At 30.7% G+C, this 19,181-nt stretch overlaps 3 protein-coding genes and 1 long non-coding RNA gene across 9 annotated transcripts in view; 2 read left to right on the top strand and 2 right to left on the bottom strand.

Annotated features, from left to right (window-relative positions):
- Nucleotides 1–84: 84 nt before the first annotated feature.
- Nucleotides 85–1,826, bottom strand: Tex (THO complex 3 homolog tex). The gene is made up of 2 exons (XM_072007525.1): nucleotides 1,300–1,826; nucleotides 85–1,063 (listed from the first exon to the last, which is right to left on the bottom strand). The coding sequence occupies exons 1-2, from the start codon at nucleotides 1,489–1,491 to the stop codon at nucleotides 281–283; spliced, it is 975 nt and encodes a 324-aa protein (XP_071863626.1). The 5' UTR covers nucleotides 1,492–1,826; the 3' UTR covers nucleotides 85–280.
- A 164-nt stretch (nucleotides 1,827–1,990) lies between these two features.
- LOC139989285 (protein ABHD18) lies at nucleotides 1,991–5,597 on the top strand. 3 transcript variants are annotated; one of them, XM_072007493.1, is made up of 9 exons: nucleotides 1,991–2,609; nucleotides 2,941–3,025; nucleotides 3,095–3,277; nucleotides 3,351–3,463; nucleotides 3,561–3,699; nucleotides 3,809–4,006; nucleotides 4,085–4,361; nucleotides 4,691–5,048; nucleotides 5,176–5,597. In XM_072007493.1, exons 1-9 carry the CDS (start codon nucleotides 2,518–2,520, stop codon nucleotides 5,234–5,236), a joined length of 1,506 nt encoding a protein of 501 aa, XP_071863594.1. In that variant the 5' UTR covers nucleotides 1,991–2,517; the 3' UTR covers nucleotides 5,237–5,597. The 3 variants fall into 3 exon arrangements, with proteins under 3 accessions (XP_071863594.1, XP_071863611.1, XP_071863603.1); XM_072007510.1 differs by having other exon boundaries at nucleotides 1,992–2,609; nucleotides 4,781–5,048; XM_072007502.1 differs by having other exon boundaries at nucleotides 1,994–2,609; nucleotides 4,763–5,048.
- Nucleotides 5,598–5,998: 401 nt separating this feature from the next.
- The window catches only part of Larp (La related protein), a 30,387-nt gene continuing 17,204 nt past the window's right edge, over nucleotides 5,999–19,181 (top strand). For 2 of the 4 annotated variants that reach the window (XM_072007376.1, XM_072007367.1), the window contains exons 1-6: nucleotides 5,999–7,839; nucleotides 17,789–17,862; nucleotides 18,061–18,114; nucleotides 18,501–18,669; nucleotides 18,776–18,880; nucleotides 18,931–19,109. In XM_072007376.1, the coding sequence (XP_071863477.1) occupies nucleotides 7,011–7,839; nucleotides 17,789–17,862; nucleotides 18,061–18,114; nucleotides 18,501–18,669; nucleotides 18,776–18,880; nucleotides 18,931–19,109 (1,410 nt within the window). In that variant the 5' untranslated portion in view covers nucleotides 5,999–7,010. The remainder of the gene's footprint in view (nucleotides 7,840–17,788; nucleotides 17,863–18,060; nucleotides 18,115–18,500; nucleotides 18,670–18,775; nucleotides 18,881–18,930; nucleotides 19,110–19,181) is intronic. The other 2 variants (XM_072007384.1, XM_072007394.1) reach the window with 2 other exon arrangements.
- LOC139989243 (uncharacterized) lies at nucleotides 14,206–15,206 on the bottom strand. The gene is made up of 2 exons (XR_011800296.1): nucleotides 15,076–15,206; nucleotides 14,206–14,342 (listed from the first exon to the last, which is right to left on the bottom strand). It is a non-coding gene; the product is annotated as an uncharacterized lncRNA (long non-coding RNA).

Below are 19,181 nucleotides of genomic sequence, written 5' to 3'. Positions count from 1 at the left end.
TGAGAGTTACAGCTTTAATTTAATTCCTAAGCAGGTCAAGAATTTGCTTCGTAGACTGAGAAATTTAATTTTTTAATTATGTCATAAAGAGATTAGTCCCATCTTTCCACTGCTAAGTGGTTATAGTATTTTGCTGTTCATAAATTAAACTTTTTTTTAATCAATATACAATTATGATAATCTGAAGTATTTAAAAAATTGTTAGGACAGGTACAAAAATCAGGAAATAATTTTTTTTATACAATAATATATTTTTATATAAAAGTCTAAAAATATTGTTTTAGTCATTGGCAAATCCAAATACTTTCAAACTGCCAGCATCACGTTTTCTGTCATAAGTATCTTTGTCATCACATGCATATGCTAACAAATATTGTTTTGGATGCCATGCTACTGTAAAGGTTGCTGCCTCTACTGGTATATCTGCAATCTTCTCTCCAGTTTCAACTTCACCTATATCTATCACAAGATCTTCAGATGCTGCAGCCAATAATTGTCCATCATAAGAAAATGATATGGTTCTCACTGGCCATTCTAATCTTGAAAATGTTCTTAAACAGCACAGTTCATCTGCATCCCATAAAGAAACTAATGCATCTGCTGAACCAGTTGCAAAATACCTTCCAGTAGGATCAAATTCTATACAAATACATGTCCCTGGATGTGCTTTGATTACATGTAACAATTCTAAATCTGGATAGCTAAGTATATGAACACAGCCTTGACCATTAGTTAGGTAAAATGTATCAGAATCCTTATTCCATGAAATTTCATTTACTTCAAAGTTAAATTGTTCTTCCGCACGAATTTTCATCACCCGTGCATCAATAAAAGTCACTAAATCTTCTTTATTTCCTACTGCTATTGTATTACCATCAGGTGACCATGATATATTAATATTTTCACCCCTTGTACTGATGTTTGCTGTGCATTTTTGAGTCCTCGTATCCCATATACGAACTGTCTTGTCTCCACTCGCAGTAGATAATAATTCAGGGTAAAAGGCATGCCAGCACAATTGATCCACACTACCACCATGTCCTCTGAAAGTTGTTTCTTGTTTCTACAATGAATTATATTAATTGATTGAAATTGGTCGAAATGGTTTTTAAAACCATAACCTCAAATAATAAAATCATCAAAAAAATTATTTTATATTAATCGTAATTTTATAAAATTGCAACTAATTAATAATAAACATTAGATAACAAGTAAACGTTTATAAAAATTAAGTGTTAAATAAAGAAATCACAACACAGAAGAGAAACGAAAATTGATATTGAGGTTATGTTAACTTACTAAACGATCCGGACAAAGGGAGAAAATGCAAACAGATTTATCAAAAGATCCGGAAGCTAACAATTTCCCATCGCAACTCCATCCTACGCTATGTACTTTAGCAGAATGACTTTGTTGTTCTCTAATTTTGTTGTGTGATTTGAAGTAACTGATCAGCTCATCTACACGAGAAGCGGACATTGTTATTTTCATTAACTGTTAGCTTAGCTAACTTTGTTTATCTACAATCGTCTAACTATGCCTTTTTCGATAAAATATCATTAAGTAAGAAACAAGTGATATGCAAATATTTACATAATTCTTGATTAATTATTAAAGTAATTATTTACATGTTACACGTTTCATTTTAATCATAAATGAATTATGAGCTAGACCTCATATTCAATGCATTTTTGTGTTGTATAATTTTACAATTTGTAAACTTCCTTAATATTTTCAAATTATTTACAATATTACTATCTCAATACACTACAAACATTTATAGAAATGGTTAGAAATTAAATAATGTGTTATATATATATAGTGTTAAGAATAAATGAAAATCTTTTAGCGTTGTCGCCTTCAGCGTTGCCAATAGTATTTAAAATTAAATGAAACATACGATAAAATTAAGTAAATATGCATACATAACAGATTCATGGAAAGAATATTTTGTAAATAATATTATTTGTACCATTTGATATTCCTCTGAAATATAAGTAATCAATAGATGGCGCATATTTATTAGAAAAAAATTAGATTGAAATCAGGAAAGTCTACCTAATTTTATTATCTGTGCGCCTTGGTTCGGAATTAACATTGTAAATACGTAACAAATCGAGAGGTAGCAACCTCTTACCAATGGTTGATATTTAAGGAATTTGTCCATCGAAATTGTAGTTATATTTGTAATGAGGTGAAGATGCGAGAAGCGGATGTTCATACGCGATATACTCGCAGAACGTCACCTGATCCGATAATTCCTATCGCCTGATTAGTATACGCGATAATCTGTTTACCGCGGCAAGTTTGCAGTCAGACCAAGAACAATGTCGACATCGGTAACAGCATTTTGAAAATTGCAATATGAGAGTGTTTGCGCAAAATATGCGAATTATCTCAAATCATAAATCGAATAACGAATATCCGAATAAAATTAACACGTTTTTATCTCAAATAAATTTCTATCGTCATTAGGAAAAAAAGCGTTTACAAATCTTTAGAAATTAATGATTCATAATGCCACGAAGTCGTTTGGATGCCGTTTACAGAAGTATTTTGCTAACTAAATTCTTTACGAAGGGCTGGGGTAGTCCTCACAATCTTAAAAGGTAAGAATACTTAAATTTTTATCCTATTTAGAATAAGTTTGAACATTTGCACCGTGTTCTAGAATATTCTAGAGTATACATATACCAATAAAATGCGTATATAACGTTAACTATTATTTTTTATTTGTGAATAAGTAATATTTTATATTAATATATTTATATTTTAAGTAATATTTTCTTGTTGGGAGAAAAATATGAATGTTTAATTTTTAAAAGAGAAATAAACAAAATTTTAAAAAATTATGAATTCTGAAATTTAAAGTAACATAAATGTGTATGCAAAGTAACATATATGAGTTATAAAGTATTAATCATAAAATTTATATTTTAGGATTTTTGAATTTAGAAGACTCCTTGCCAACAGAGAAATATGTTATAAACTTATACCCCGTGATTACCCAATTAACATAACTAAGGTATAATATAAATGTTTTCCTAAAAAGATATATGTATAATATCTGTAATTTATATATATATTTAATTAGGATGAAGAATGGTCAGATTGTCATATCATAGAAGGATGTTTTGAAAGTCCATTCAATAAACACCTCCCTGATATAATGCCTTATGAGACAATAACTGCACATTTCCAATTAGTACTACCACCAAAATGGCATTCCCATAAAATAAAACCCATTTGTTTACATCTTGCTGGAACAGGAGATCATGTGAGGAGATTATTTTTTAATTTAGTATTACTTTTGATTTTAAATATAAAACTCATTGATAACATAATATCAGTTCTTTTGGAGGAGGAGAAATCTAATTGCCAAACCACTACTAAAAGAATCAGGAATTGCATCTTTGTTATTGGAAAATCCATTTTATGGTTCAAGGAAACCACAGAATCAAATGTAAGAACTTATATTCCAAAGGTTTGTAACATTAAAAACATACTGTATTCCAGAACAAATACATATTTATATATTAATATGGATTTAATTTTTGTAGACGATCTTGTTTACATAATGTATGTGACATCTTTATCATGGGAGGATGTTTAATAATGGAATCAATTGTTTTACTAAATTGGTGCGAGCAACAAGGTTTTGGACCTTTAGGATTGACCGGCTTATCAATGGGTGGTCATGTTTGTATTCTTTCATTTCATTTTAAATCTAAAGGTTCAGTAATATTGATAAATTAAATTATTTAATAGTAAACATCAACAATGTATATTGATTTATTGATTTGTTTAGATGGCTTCATTAGCAGCGACTAACTGGCCGAAACCAATTCCATTAATCCCTTGCCTTTCATGGTCAACAGCATCACCAGTATTTACTCAAGGTGTAATGAGCGCTTCGATTAATTGGACACTTTTAGAAAATCAATATTTTGAAAATGAACTATATCAAAATGATCTTGCCAAAATGGTGAAAATTATTGGTAAAGACGTAAGTGGATAATTATCTCAAACGAGACATAGATTTTTATATACAATTGCAAGAAAAAAATATTTCGTTTATTTCTAGGATGCGTTTTTAGCTGGTCAACATTTTGCACAGCATTATCCTTCGAGTATGAAAAGAGTTAATGAATTAAATCATATGTCTGACCATACTACTGAAGAAGTACATACTACAACTGCCTCTGAAACTGTGATTAATAATAAAGTACATAACGACTGTGATTCGCAAAACCAAGACAATACTCTGAAGAATCAAGTTGCTGAGGAAAAAGCAGCAAGGATATTTCCTTTAAACATTTTATCAAACAAATTTAGATTAAAAGATTCAAATACACTTAAAGGTAGATATAGTTCGTATGTATATTTATAACATATTAACATTATTAAAAATGATAAATTTATTCCTTCTCTTTCTTTTTAACAAAATATTTCTGTGGTTTAAATGTAGGTATTGAAAAACATAAAATTCCTCAAAAATTAATTTACGTATTTGGTCTCTCATAATTTAATAATTCTAAATGGTATCGAATTTCGTTGTTCTCATACATTTAGAATAATTCAAAGAAACGTTAACCACAACATTTACAAATGTTTAATGAGTTAATAGATAACAACCTGCTAATAGATATTTACATTGCTAATATATTTATATTGTTTCTATATTCCTCAGTTTTAAATACTAACTTTACAAAAGCATGGTGTGGTACAAGCATGTTTATAGCACATTTTGCTTTGGCAATAGGTGTTTGTTTGTTACCAGTCCCAAGACATCCGCTATTTTCGGATTGTAAATGGCGCGAACGAGAAGCATTGCAATTTATGTGCGGAATAATGGACGAATGTACGCATTTAAAAAATTTTGAAGTGCCTGTTGATACTGAGCTGATTATTGCTGTCTGTGCAAGAAACGATGCGTACGTCCCACGTGATAATTGTATGAGTTTGGATAAAATTTGGCCAGGAGCTGAAATTCGGTACATAGATGCTGGACATGTATCTGCCTATCTTCTTCATCAGAAAGTATTTAGGTATGCAACTGTATATCATATGCAGGAAAATATAAATATACATATATTTGGCAACGAGTACTATATCTCTTAATTACTATCTAAAGTTACTCTTTTGGTTTGTATTTAATTAGTTTACTATTTGCAGGTCTACTATAGTAGAAGCGTTTGAGCGATCAATGAAGAAATATCCTATACAAATCAGCTGATATGTACATACGCAATTTCAGCAGATGTCTAATGTCTTGTCTAAAATTTAGATAACTCTAAAGATAGTCTGAGAAAGTGGTTACTTTTGAAATGGAATTTTGTGTGTTTATTCATGATATTATTAAGAAGAATTATATTTAAACCATTTTTTAGATACTTTACGATTTTTATTGTGTCATTTAATCGATTTTACGAACTAAAATACCGAAGAAAGATAATCATGTATGTGAACAGATCCTATCCTTTATACATTGTATAATATACAAAATGTTGTTTATTATCACAAAAGAAAACTATATAAAATGGTTATATTTTATGCAATGCGAATAAATTGTAACATAATTTGTAAAAACGAATAAATTATCTAAATCATTGTTTATCTGTTTATCATGTTATTCATATATGATTAGTGGAAGCTTACAAGGAATAAAATATTAATATTATAGACAATGTGAATTATTTATCTTATCAATAAAAATCATACATATTACAGACCACCATATAGAAAACAAGTTAAATTGTATTAAATATTAATTCAATGAAAGTATGTCAAGTATGGACAATAGGATTAGAGGTAAACAGATCTTTTTCTTTTTTTATTTCACTTAAAGCTTTTGTTTAAGATTCTCGTAGTGACCCGAACGTACTAGTTTAAAGACTAATTTAAATAGTGCGGGCATTTATGAAATAGGAAATACGGTGGCGCTATCTGCAGAACTGCCTAGTAAAATCGATTAAACCGGAAACTGTGTAGTCGCTTGCGTACAGGCCAGGAGCAAGCGTTGGCCACATGTGTTTTGCAGACCGTGGAGAAAGATTGTCGAAAATGCCGTGTTTACGTAATCCGTGGTAACGTGACGTTGAAACAGTGCTCCTGAACTCGCTGTTGTCGTGACAAAATTTTTAACCTGCACATCAAACAATCCAGGATAGATAGGCAAAATATAAAGAAGAACGCAAAGAAGAAAAATTACTTGTATTAACAAGGTGTATTCTGATTGTGTACTCAAGTTTCTCGTTTTTACTCGGCACGCACCGCGTATACTCTTGTATTTCTTCGACATATATCATCTATAAAGAAGGTAGATTAACCATCATTTCATTATTCATCATCGGTTAAGAAAATATTTATACCGGCTGATTTTCGATCGTCTAGTGAAATCGCCGAGTCAGCGTGTTCTTAACCACGCAACCTATTGCCTCGTGTACATAAAACGAGAATTCTCCGTACATTCGATTGAATTTTAGTAGAAATTTTTTCGTCAGAAATTTGTTCTTCGTTGAATTTCTAAAGAAATGGTACGGCTGAATTAAAAAAGTATAAGAGAAAAAAAAGAGACTATAGGTATTCAGTAACGACCGCGTGTGCACGCCGCGCCTTCTGGAAAGAGCGATTCCTCGTGACGAGTTTCGAGTGGGCTTTCTATTCGTCAACGGCTAATGTTCTACGTTTGTGTTAAATTTAACGCCAATTTCTATTAAATTTAACGTGTTCGTGCTTTGTCGAGCACGAACTCGAAGGAGACATGCATCCAGTCTGTAGTATGGAAGATATCCTTAGATTGATGTTTTAAAGCCGAATCGACACACGATACGTCCCGAATCTGTAATCAGGCAACGAGGCTGTTCGGTTAGATTAATGTGTCCGACGGTGTTCAACGTTCCTCAGGACTCCTCAACCGCCTGAGAGGAAATAATATCTTATAAAACCTTTTTGAACAAAATCCTCGTGTTGGAACCTCGTGTTTTGTCTTTCCGCGGGTACTGTTTAAAATGGCGACCAAGGTAGCCAGTGGTACGCAGGGAAGTGCCGAGAAGGAACAGGGGCCCGGAGTCTCTTATGCAAGTATCTTGAATCCAAAAAGTAGCAGTGAGACCCGAGTTGTTAACAAAGGTAACAACAAGGAGAACATTGGTAGTCAAGTGGTTCAACAACAATCCATACCCATCAAAGATTGTATTGCTTCTCAGAATTTAACTGTTAAAGGGAAATCTTATCAAAGAACTGGAAGGAGAATCAATCCACAAAACAAAATTGAGAAACGTTATGTTAACGAATTACCAACTGCCACTGAACAGAATCAGTTAGTTATTCAGAAGGAGAATTTAGTTGAGGAAAGACAAGAAGCCACTGTTGAACAAAACGGTGACATAGGAAGTGACGGAGAGTTTCAGACAGTAGCACCAAAGAGTGCTAGAAGGAAAGAAAAGTTAAGAGAACAACAGCGAGATTTTAGAGAAAGGCAGAAACATCGTGATCACAAAAATCCTCTTCGTGGTCATACTGGAAGCAATGAGAGATCATATAAAGAACGAGATCGTGTAGATAGAGGAGGTATGGACTATGTTGTGGGAAATAAAGATACTTCGAGAGACAAGGAAGAAACGGAGGCAGAATCGGAAATTCAATCTTCAGCTCCTGTCAAATATGTAGAAGCACCTTTACCTGCAGTCAATCCTTGGACAAAAAGTAAAATTACAATACCAGTTACACCTGCAAATTTTGTTACTAATGTTCCTTCAGGGACTGTGGTATCTACGGAAAAACAGACCGACAAAGAAAAAAGAGTACTTCAACCTCAGCAGCAGCAAGGGATTGTTGGTAAGTGCCAATACTCATTTTTGCTTGAAAGTATTTATGTGTATTACCAATATACTATTCAAGTCTTTGTTTAAGAAAAGAGTCTGAACTTTTTAACATACTAATATAACAGAGGTGCATACTTTTCATAAATTTCAATGTCATTACATTCCAAATATACTATACAACTTCGAAAATACTTTTACAAAGGTATTTTCGTTTTGTTTGCTTCTTTTAAATTCTAACATGATTAAGTCGTGGTGATTATCAAATTTATTGTGAATAGGATTACTGTGTAAATAAGCTAATCAATTTTTATAAGTCCTTCTGTCTTATGGTATTTGTATCAATATGACTTTGTACTTTACACATGTGATGAAAAAGATTCTTATCTAGTCAGGGTATATGGAAGTACATTTTCAAAGGTACTGATGATATGGATAAAGATTTGGAGAAGGGGAAACTGTGGTATTTACACAATTATTATTACATAAATAATACTTATAATGCAACATTTTCTAATATTTTATCAAAATAATTTTAAAATTACTAAAAAGTTTACTTTTTAAAAATATTTACTATTTATTAAAATGCTATTATAAATTATTACATATAGTATACAGGTCAAATTATAAATCTTGATGACGCTAAGTAATTTCTAAGAAGTATGTTGCACAGAAAAATGTTTTCTAAAAAGATTACACCTTGTCAAAAGTAATGTGATGCTGAAATATATTTTCTTATTAACTTGTTTATGATAAAATATCAAGGTCATTGGGATTTTTTAAAACAGAATGTATAATTTTCGTGTCAAAATTGGAAGAACGCTAATAATTATTAATAATTATTAAAAATATTTATAATAACGTTGATGGTTTGATTTAGTTACTTTCTTTACAATTAGTAACACTATTAATTGCAACAGCAGTGTCGTTCTATCGTCTCCGTACAATCGGCACACGTTCACAAACTATACAGTTATCGGAGAATGGTATTTTAATGAAATAATAAACTAACAAAGCTGATATTTTTTGCATTTAATTTAATGCATGAAAGTCAATAGAAACCATTTTGATCACTTACTGCAATTAACACAGCTATATTGTCATACTTCGGGTCATTTTCAATCCATTTATGTCTGAAAATAAAAGATAATTCTTTCTCATGAAAAAATTGACTATCATTTCAAATTTTTATGCAGAACATGTTTTTCATATTATTTTAGGAAATATGTTTTAAAAATTCATTTCAGCATCATATGTAACACTAACATATATTTAACATGTAATTTTTTAGTAGAACGTATTTTTTAAAAATATGTGTACGATTGTATAATGATTTTAGAAATGTGATTTGTAAAATATTGCAAAAAACTTACATAAATGAGCTATGTTGCTTAAATATCCAAGGAAGAAATAAAAAAGAGTTCTCGATTTCCCTATCGTGCATTTTCTATGGAAAGTAGGAAATGAAAATGTGTGCTATTATGCTGCGCGCCAATTTTGAAACTGGTTATAGACGCTTAACCATAAAGACGATTAATCTTAAATATTATTGTAGACGATTAATTTTTCAAAAATTCTTGTGAAACACGTTTCTATTTGCAGATTGTGAGTAGTTTCTTAATTTTAAGCGGAATTATAAAAATATTATAAGAATAAATAAAAGAGTTGAATTATTGAGAAAGTGACCTAACTACGAATAGAGTGGTCTATATTAGGTGAGACGTGTTACGAAATCTGGAACACAAGTAGAAGCATCAATAAATAAATAATAAGAAAAATTCAAAATCAACATGATATATTACATTAATTCTGCAACTTAGAAATTCCTTGTTTTAATATTTGAGTTTCTCAATTCTAAAAGAAATTTATTAATTAATTTAAAAATATAATCTTTCTGAAGAAAATCTTTTATCGAGTTTTTCAATCATGTCTAATTTAATAAAACGGATTAATCATATACGTCATATATTAAAAAATAAGTAGTAATGGAATTTTTAAAATTTTTTATATGCAACTTTTATAAAAGTTATAATTTATTTCTCGTGTTTGACGCGATTTTCTTACATAACAATACGCAGTGTTAGCAAAAGTGAACAAATTTCGTTATATAATGTAACAGCTTTTACAATGTTTAGTCAGATGTAATGTTATTTAGGAAAAAAACTGCATCTCCATGTAAGAGTACAGGTGGACGTTATACGCATCGGTAATTCAGATGTTCGATCATTATAATAATAGTAGTAGGGAATTTCGAATGGTTGATTCGATTGTCTTATCTGAACACTGTTGACAAGTCTTCGGTATACGTGGCCAGAAAATAACCATGTTGGCAATCGAGCACAACACACGTCACCTATAGTCTTTCTTCATTTGCATAACAAATTTTTGATCCCCTTCTTGAGCGGTCCTTTCTCTGCTTCGTAAAAGTTTCAATCACTTGATCCAACATTGCTGCAACATTAATAACGCTATATATAATATATCTTATTATTATTTCAAGCATTAAGATATATTATATATAGCGCCATTAAGAATCTACGTGAATTGATTTTTTTTTCAAGTTAATTTATTTAGAAAATACGTTATTATACAAGTTATGTAAATTGAAAGTATTAAAACAAAGAATAGTTAAATTAATTAAAATTAAACAAAAAATAAAAATTATAGCGAGCGATACAGTAAAAATTTATTAACATTCAAATGAATATACAATTTTAAGAAAATATCAGGTATCACGTACAATATAATATAGAACATTGTTACGTGTCATTGTAATAATATTAGTGATCGAAAAGTTATTTATAATTTATATTATGAAAGAGGGGCTATAAAATAGGAAGGGAATTAAATTACTAATAACGTTAAAATAAAATGAAGCTATTGAACTATCGGTAACACTAAGTATGTAGTTAGAAAAAAGAGATGTTTGACAGTAGAGTTGTTGAACTAATAAGGTTACTTAATAAATTCGAAGTGTTAGAAATACAAGACCAGATAACGATTGGGCGATTAGTAAACGAGGTATTAGTTACGATTATGAAAGCAAATGTATAGTATGACAAGCTGATGTGCAATTAATTAGTTAGTACAGGTGTATATTTATTATTTAGCACAGCTTCTGCTGTATAAACTTGTTAGTTTATATTAATACATTAATGTTAATGACCTTACGATCCCTAGGTAATGGATCTACATAAAGAAATCAGTTACTTCGTAGTTCAATTCATTTGGCGAATCCATTGTTACTTTATACTTAAAAATATCTGGCAGATTAAGTTTCATTATTTGATTGTTATCGATCAGTCCAATTATTCGATTTATGTGCAAATAGTAAAGACGTCAAGGACAACGACATTGACGCTCTTTTTGAACGGTTGACAGTAGGGAGAAGCACGTGATGCAATTACAAAAACCTCGTAACCAAGCCTGTGAAGTTGGCACTTCAAAGTGCAAATTTGAATAAAAAACAAACAGTATTATTTGTCCAACCGAAATTTTTGTCCGTCCTTTCTTTTAAAAAGTATTACGACGAAATTAAAACATTTGACATTAGTGCTCCCAGGAATAACTGTTTATTTACGAACATTTGAAAAGTTTGAAAAATTTTGAACATTAATTTTAACATTACTAAATTGATGCATTTTATTATATACTGTACTTTATAAAAGCAGAAAAAATAGCGCAATTGGGAACAATTCCAGGTAAACATTAACTAATAATAACAAGAAAAAAAAAGAAAATCCGTTGCTAAAATTAAAAAGGGAGATCTTCCGGTTCGGTCACGCAGCGATGTCCTTCACAGAGGGTAGATCTTTCCGTTAGGTTGGCTAAGTGTTAATATAATTTTACAATCATTTTCAATACATTACAAAGATGGATTACCGGAAGCATACCTCTCCTGACATTGTCCTTCGGATGGCATACCTGTTCGGGATTTTGAGTGACCCTCAGTTTACAATACGGGCAGTACATCTGCTTGTTTGGGAAAGTCCGAATTTCCTACCTTTCAAGCTATAAACTTTACGATGCGGACCTCATCAAGAGGCTAGTTAACACCCTAAGTGCTCAATAAATCCGTTCTAAAGTAAACATCCGGTATTAATGAACAATACCAAAGGAGATGCACTTAGGAAGGTACGCAATTATAAGATTAGAAAGAATAGATTCCCATCTCATAAAAACTCTGGGAAGGATAAAATGAATGGAAGAATGGGAAGGATAATCCCTGGACGGTGCAAATAATTCAACTAAACATAACGTTACTCTGCATCTTTAATTTACCTCCATTGTAAGCGTTAATAGCATTTACGGTTCGCAATATCAACCGATCGGTTGAAACCTGACTGATCGTTACTTAGTTGACAATTCGTATCGATACTCTAATATTGTCCATTGAATGACATATGTTTCTATGTCTGTCAATTTTGTTACATGGACTATTAAAAACGATGATTGGACAAACGATTCTAATGTTTAATTTATAGAAAATGCAATAAGAGATCAATAAAAAATGTCAATCGGGGTGCTGATGTAACATTTTTTAATTTGGTCACAATCCTTTCTTAAAAGAAAGGAAAACTTAAAATTTTGCTTGGACAGTCGTGAAAAAACGAATACTGGTTTTTTTTTTATAAAAATTTGCATTCCGGGATGCTAACTCTCTCATAACTGTATTAGGTATTACGTTCTTCGCTGTAATTCAGACATTCACTCTCGAATTTCTCTATGATCTAACCAATGAACAGCGAGTACGATTGCAAAAGAAGAGTGAATAGTTTCACATTTACAAGAATAAAAGATCTATATAACATGCATCATACACATATTTCTAAAAGTTTCTTATGATAAATGTTTAAATACTTTCAGTCATTATGAATCACAGCAAATGCTAAAAACTGAGGTGAACTGAATTTAAAAAATATATTTACAGCCGATTTTATTTCGTGCACTGTTCATAGATTAAAGAAATATCTGATCGTTTCTATGTTTCAATTAGTACTTTTTTCCTTACTGGTTCCAGTATTCACATATGTTCACATTATTTATTTGTTAGTAGATTGAAATGCGCATTGCTAAAAAGTTGCAAGGCGAGTGGTATAATAATCTCACGTCTACGAGGGAAAATTATAGTCGTTGGTTCCCTCATTATTTCAGCGTTCCATATATTTTATTAAAATGTTTCGCAGAAAGTGAGAGTGGTGAGAGGGAAACCTGTTTCAAGTTGTAGACCTTCTACCTTCGATAAAAGTAGAATCGTAAAGGCCAATGAATGCCTTTCAAACGTGTATGCATTTATGTTAAATAAGAATACAAATAGAAAAAAGTAGTCGTAGTGTCAAGATCACTTCCTTTTGCTTTTGAATGCGATTACATGACGTAATACACGTGGATAATATCAAAATAATAGTAGAGTAGAATACTAATAATAGCTCGTAATTTCACAAAAATTTTTAAGTAGAATATTCCAAGTTGTTGTATTTAAGGCAACGATAAAAATTTAGCGAGTTTCTTTCATCAAAGATTGTCTTATATAAAATATATACAATACATGTTTAAAATTATTGTAAAATTAATATAATTTTGGTGTAACCTGTTTATTATCCGAACATTTTTGTCATTTCAAATTTCGTCATTATTTGGTACGTTGCTTACTATGCAAAATACTAAATAAAATTGGGTAATGTATAGTATCCGACATTGCAAAACCTTTTATCTGTATGTGTGTGTTCAGGGTATTTTAAATCGTTACAATCGAAAATATTGAAATAATTCAATACTTACGATTCAAATGCATAATAAGTCACACAATAGGTTAAGAGTACCAAATTTTAAGAAAGGAAGCATCAGAATCTATGAATACGTCACATTAACAAGTTGGCTGAAATTTTTAAAGCCTTATTTCTGTTAAAAACGAACCTAACTTTCGACTTCAGTGACCTCAAAAAATTTCAAAAAGTGTCACTGTAGCCGAATATTTTGTAGTGCGGATACTATGCTATAACTAAAATTTATATTTCTACTAATTAGAGAAAATGTTGTAATATATTAAATAAGAGTTATTGCACTCTCTTTTGTCTCATTTCTTGCTAAAATTAAAATTTCAATGAGTGCAAAAAATTATTCTTTTTCTAGAGTCATTAACAGTTGACTTGTCTGGTTAATTATGAAGAAACGTAATGTTACGTCAGGTATCGTTAATGTGTTACTTAATGAACCTAGCGCGTTGAAATTCTTACCTCTAAATATTCGAATGAATATTTCATGCCAATTAACATTTTTTGTTTCATCTATAAATTTTCATTTCGCCGGTTGCAAAATATATTACATTGGTATTTAAAAGAGAGAGAGAAAGATATTGATTCGTTTTTACGTCGAACTACTATACATGCTATATTTTTAACATTGCTTTGAGCGATTCCCTACAGGATCTGACACGAGCAAACAAGTTTTCCTCCGTTCTTCTTGTTCTTTGTTCGTAACCGGCCGACGGCCTCCTTGTGCGGCACCCATGAGTTGTTCCTACGACAAATTTACGTATTGAATTGACCGGAAGTTGTTGAGCGCGCGTACGCGTGTTATTGTGTTAGCTAGTTATCGATGTAACAAGATGGAACAAATCGGTTGCCATCAAGCTTTCCTGCTTAGTTACTCTGTTTCGTAAGAAATATTGATTTCTTGCATATCTCGCGATATGAGAAAAATTTACTGTTTGCAACGTTACCTTGCGATAACGATGCCGATATTATACATGAAATAGAGTCACACGTTAGTAAATTAGTAAATAAATAAACAACAACCTTTTTCTTCTTACTTGCGGACTATGATTCTTATCTATGACTATGGATTCTTATCTATCATAGAAAATGTAAAATTACTCAGAGTAGACATAGTATACAAAAACATATAAAATATTCTAAGTATAGTATTCGTTACAATATTTAGTATGTAAAACAACTGTGTATCTAGATTTCATTTCTTTAATTATATTTATAAAAATATAAATTTGCAATCTAGAAGTAATCAGTCTTCAATATTGTTAAAACATCTTTTAACAACAGATATTACATATTTTGAAGCAGGTATTAATTAATTAATTTAAAAAAAGTACTATATCATTCGACTGAAAAGCTTTTGTTTTCGACCTAACGGACTCTTCCTAAATCGAAGACAAAAGGAGGCAGTAAAATGGAAATGAAAACTGCATTTAATGGTGTTTGCACACCAGATTAGCCAGGTAGCTGCCGGCATTTACCGTTCTTGGTTGCTGCAAGCGTTTTCGGTTCTCCCTTCCTGCCGGATGGCTCAGTGCATTGTCGACTCTCGAACTGCAACTACGAAGTAGTACGTGGCTGGCTTTCCATCGTGGTTCTAGCCAAAGGAATTCTCTTCTAATATTGACTAATATTTTCTAATACTTTTCTAATATTTTAAAACATATTAAAAATTCTCTTTAAAAAAATAATTATTATAGTGCAAGATACGTATATGTGTGAGCAATATTCATTGGTGTAACAGTTTGTTTATCGAGAACGTGTGAAAGTCATCGAACTTGGAAGTTGAAACTTTATATAAAAGTTTGAAGTATTCTTTCATACGTGCGAACAACGAAGAACGGAAGGAAGTCTAGTGAGCAGAACCGAGTTTTTAAAAAAGACGTTTCTCATATAAACAGTGTTCATAGATGCAGTACACAATGAGGTTACATCAAAATAAAAGCTATACTGTTCAACGTGAGTTTTAATTGATTTTTGAAATTAATACTAACGATAATATTTTCATGTTTTGTTCAGGGTTATTGCTATTAATTATATTTGTAAGATGAGAAAATTTATATTGCATCTTTACTAAGTTTTAAGTAAATAATATTGGAGAAAGAAATGCAAACTATTTTCTGTATTTGTAATATTTTTTATTGTTCTTCTATTGATAATTGTTTAGAAGACGTATTTACTCTAATGCGTTATTATTTTATAGAAGTTTACTTCTATTGAATTAATTTAAATGCGGAAAAATTAGAGGCCAATTAATTAACAAGATAATGCTATAAAATCGATTTCTCAGCTAGAAAACAATGCATGTTAAAGTACAAAGAATGAGATCCCGTTGAACCGGAGCCGAAAAAAAAACTCGGGTCTTTTTATACGCGCGCAATTCTTTTTCTGTCCTTACGAGGATAACCTAAGCCTGAAATGTTTAGATTACGTCTCTAAGAGATCGAATTGCTTGAAATGGAATGTTTTTGCTTTTTCTATACGTTGATATCGCAGAAATCTTCTGTGCAATATCCTTAGCAGATACCCCTTTATTTTCTGTGTTTTAGTAATTTTTTTTTTTTGTTTTTATTTAGTAAGTTTTCTACGATAAAAATTTATCCTACGCATGTTACTTAATAAATTTATTGATCGTTCGTTACTCTTGGCTAATGATTCTGAATCGATTCGAAGTCTTTCAACATATATTACGAAAATCAGAATACGATTAAACACTTAAAAGTCATCAAGGTGGTATTGACAAAATCTCCAATTATTTAGTTGGCAACCCAATACTTAAGACTTCAGACAGTTTCGAATTTTAAATCTTCACAGGTTGTAAGTTTTAAAAAATTCGGTGAATCTTGAAAGCCATAGGATTCAAAATTTCTGAATTATTTTTCGTCTGTATCTTATATATGTCTGAAAACTTAAAATTAAAAAACTTAAAAACAGTTTATCGAGATTTTCATATACGAAGTATTTCAGAATACATCCCTGCAGTGACTACCCCAAACATTATTATATTTTACTGGTAGTACCAATCTTTCAGTGTACTCAAATTCTATTATACATTATTTTAATCATCATCATTATCATTGTGCAAGATTACTTTTGTTTCCATCTCCTTATCTTTATTGGTATCTTTCTGCCTGGAATTAATTAAGAAAATTTTTGTCAAACCTGTTAGGTCTAGATCATCGAGACTGTAACGCGAGAAGCAGGACACGGTAATGCGTGAGTTACTTTCGCTTTCGCGGTGATTTGTGTTTTCGAAGCAAACGAAAGATCGACTCGACCGAAAACAGGTCAACAAGTAAATCTACAGTTGGTATCACTTGCGTAACAGGCTCCCTATGTTTCGAGAAGTCGTTTGTACATTTCTAGCGCACGCGTTGTATTGCTTATTTATAGAAAATAAAGAAATCGCGGGTAGTGTCAAACTCTCGTTTGTACGTTTTCAGTTATTGCGTGTTTATGTATACAGGGTGTTCAAATTTCTTCTATACAAACTTTGTCAAAACGTAATATAGATATGGATGATTCGAAACTTTATTAAAAAGTTATAATAAAGATGGAAAATATGAAAGGGACGATATTCACGCTTCGAATATCAACTGATTTCATGTTACTAAGTGTTTATTTATTGGTAATTGAAAACAAAGGAAAACACAAACTATGATTTTAATAAAATTATATTAGTATTAAATCATTTTCATGTTGAATATAAACTACGTATATGTAAATGTTGTAGAATTTTTGTTGAATATTTAACGAAGATCAAAAATTATTTATTACTCGCTATATGTTATATGGTGTATTCCCTTGAAATGAACATGAATGATGGTGTAGTAAATATTAATACTAAATAATAATAAATAATAATAGTAAATATAAATATTTTTACAGACTTGTCGCTTAGTAACATTTTGCTTAAAAATCTAGCTCCACTTTTCCATAGAAATGACCTTGTTGATGATAATATGCCCCAATAAAAAGTGCCGTCCTTTTTGTTTAAATTCTTTGTGCACTTTCTTTGGGACACCGGTCATAGATAAAAGGATTTATGAAGCACGTGTTCTGTAGATAATATAGGTCACGAAGTTACGAATAGATAAAAGTTACGAATAAGTGACACGATAAGAATTGGTTTACGGTTGAAAAGTTTGACGTTAGAAAATATTTTATTCTATTAAAATACTTTTTTTTTTACAGAAAACGGTATCAACACTGGAAATCATCCGACTATTGTGGCGGTGTCAAAGGATAGAAGAAAATTTAATCAAAAGGTATGTGCAATGGTTCCAATTGTATGGTAAAATAATAATAAAGTTAATATTTTTAATAACATTAATAATGTTGATGATAATCGTATAATATAGTAATTGCGTATAAAAATTTTCTTTTAATTAGAAATATCCTTAAGATACCAATTTCTTAGTATATTTTATGGGATACAATAAAAATCTAGTTTGTGACTTTAACAGGCGAGTGACTTCTCGGATATCGGCGATTGGCCAACTTTAGAAGCTTCAGGAGAGGTTTGTTAGAATTATTTGTCGTGTTTTTTGAATGCTTACGTTATCTTGTCAACGCAACCTTTTAACAAAATAATGTTTAATCAACGCTACTATATTTCATCATTTAATTTATCAATTAAAAAAATTGGTTAAAAATTACTTTAGTTATATTGGGGATTCTTAGTTATTGTTTTAAAAGTAAAAAAATGTACTATGCAAAAGCTAGAACTCATAGAGTATAATATCATATATTTATCTATGAGCGTAAATATTTTGCTATAGTAAAATCGAATGTTGTCTCATTGCGGACGTATTTCTTATCCGTGAAATCATTTGACATTCACACAATTACTTATTTCCTTAATATAATTTTCTTTGTCACTAATTAAAAAAATATTTTACCTTAGAAGAAGACAGTTGTAACAGTACAGAAGCAAAATGGTGTGATTGAACAAAATAACTGCAGAGAAAGTAGTAGTAATGCTGTTGAAAGCAGAGGGAAAGAAAATAAAGAGCAAAATCATTGTCAACATGAGGATGAGGAACACTTGGATAGTAATGAAAGAAAAAAAAAAGGTAACAACCACTGATTTATTTTCTTTGTTATGATATAAATGATAAAAGATAAGTGAAGAGTTATTTTTTTAAGTTGAACTTTAATATTCTTGTTTCATCTTTATAGTGAATAAGCAGAAATGGGTGCCGTTGGAAATAGATATAGCAAAAAATCGAAGCAAAAGAGATCGGTCACCGAAGTACCATAATCAGAGGGAAAAGAATGGAGAAGGTATGTAATAAATATTTCATGATATTCTAAGTATTGCATATTAAATTTAGAATTATATCTTTTAACAGAAGCAGATTCATACAGAAATAGAGAGCATGATAGGCCAGCGTACATTACAAGAGGAGGTGGACGGGGGGGAGGGCGAACTTACAGAGGAAGAGGAGGGCGTGGTGGACGAGGCGCTTATCGTGGTAACTTCAGGCACAGACATGACCAAGTTTATATGCAGGTAGTTCTATGTTTACTATTTTCTCATTACCTAAATTTCGTATGTAACAAAAATAATGAATAATATAAATTA

The sequence above is a fragment of the Bombus fervidus genome, chromosome 1 (genome assembly GCF_041682495.2).
Source record: "Bombus fervidus isolate BK054 chromosome 1, iyBomFerv1, whole genome shotgun sequence".
Lineage (NCBI taxonomy): Eukaryota > Metazoa > Arthropoda > Insecta > Hymenoptera > Apidae > Bombus > Bombus fervidus.
The sequence above is the reverse complement of the archived record's forward strand: the minus strand, read 5'-3'. Positions and strand labels throughout refer to the sequence as shown.

Bases quoted from the DNA above. Each gene is read 5' to 3' on its own strand.
- Tex (XM_072007525.1), bottom strand. From the start codon at position 1,491: ATGAAAATAACAATGTCCGCTTCTCGTGTAGATGAGCTGATCAGTTAC. The intron at 1,064-1,299 runs GTAAGTTAACAT...AATTCATTGTAG, and splicing joins CCCTTTGTCCGGATCGTTTA to AAACAAGAAACAACTTTCAG.
- LOC139989285 (XM_072007493.1), top strand. From the start codon at position 2,518: ATGCCACGAAGTCGTTTGGATGCCGTTTACAGAAGTATTTTGCTAACT. The intron at 2,610-2,940 runs GTAAGAATACTT...TTTATATTTTAG, and splicing joins AGTCCTCACAATCTTAAAAG to GATTTTTGAATTTAGAAGAC. The intron at 3,026-3,094 runs GTATAATATAAA...ATATTTAATTAG, and splicing joins ACCCAATTAACATAACTAAG to GATGAAGAATGGTCAGATTG.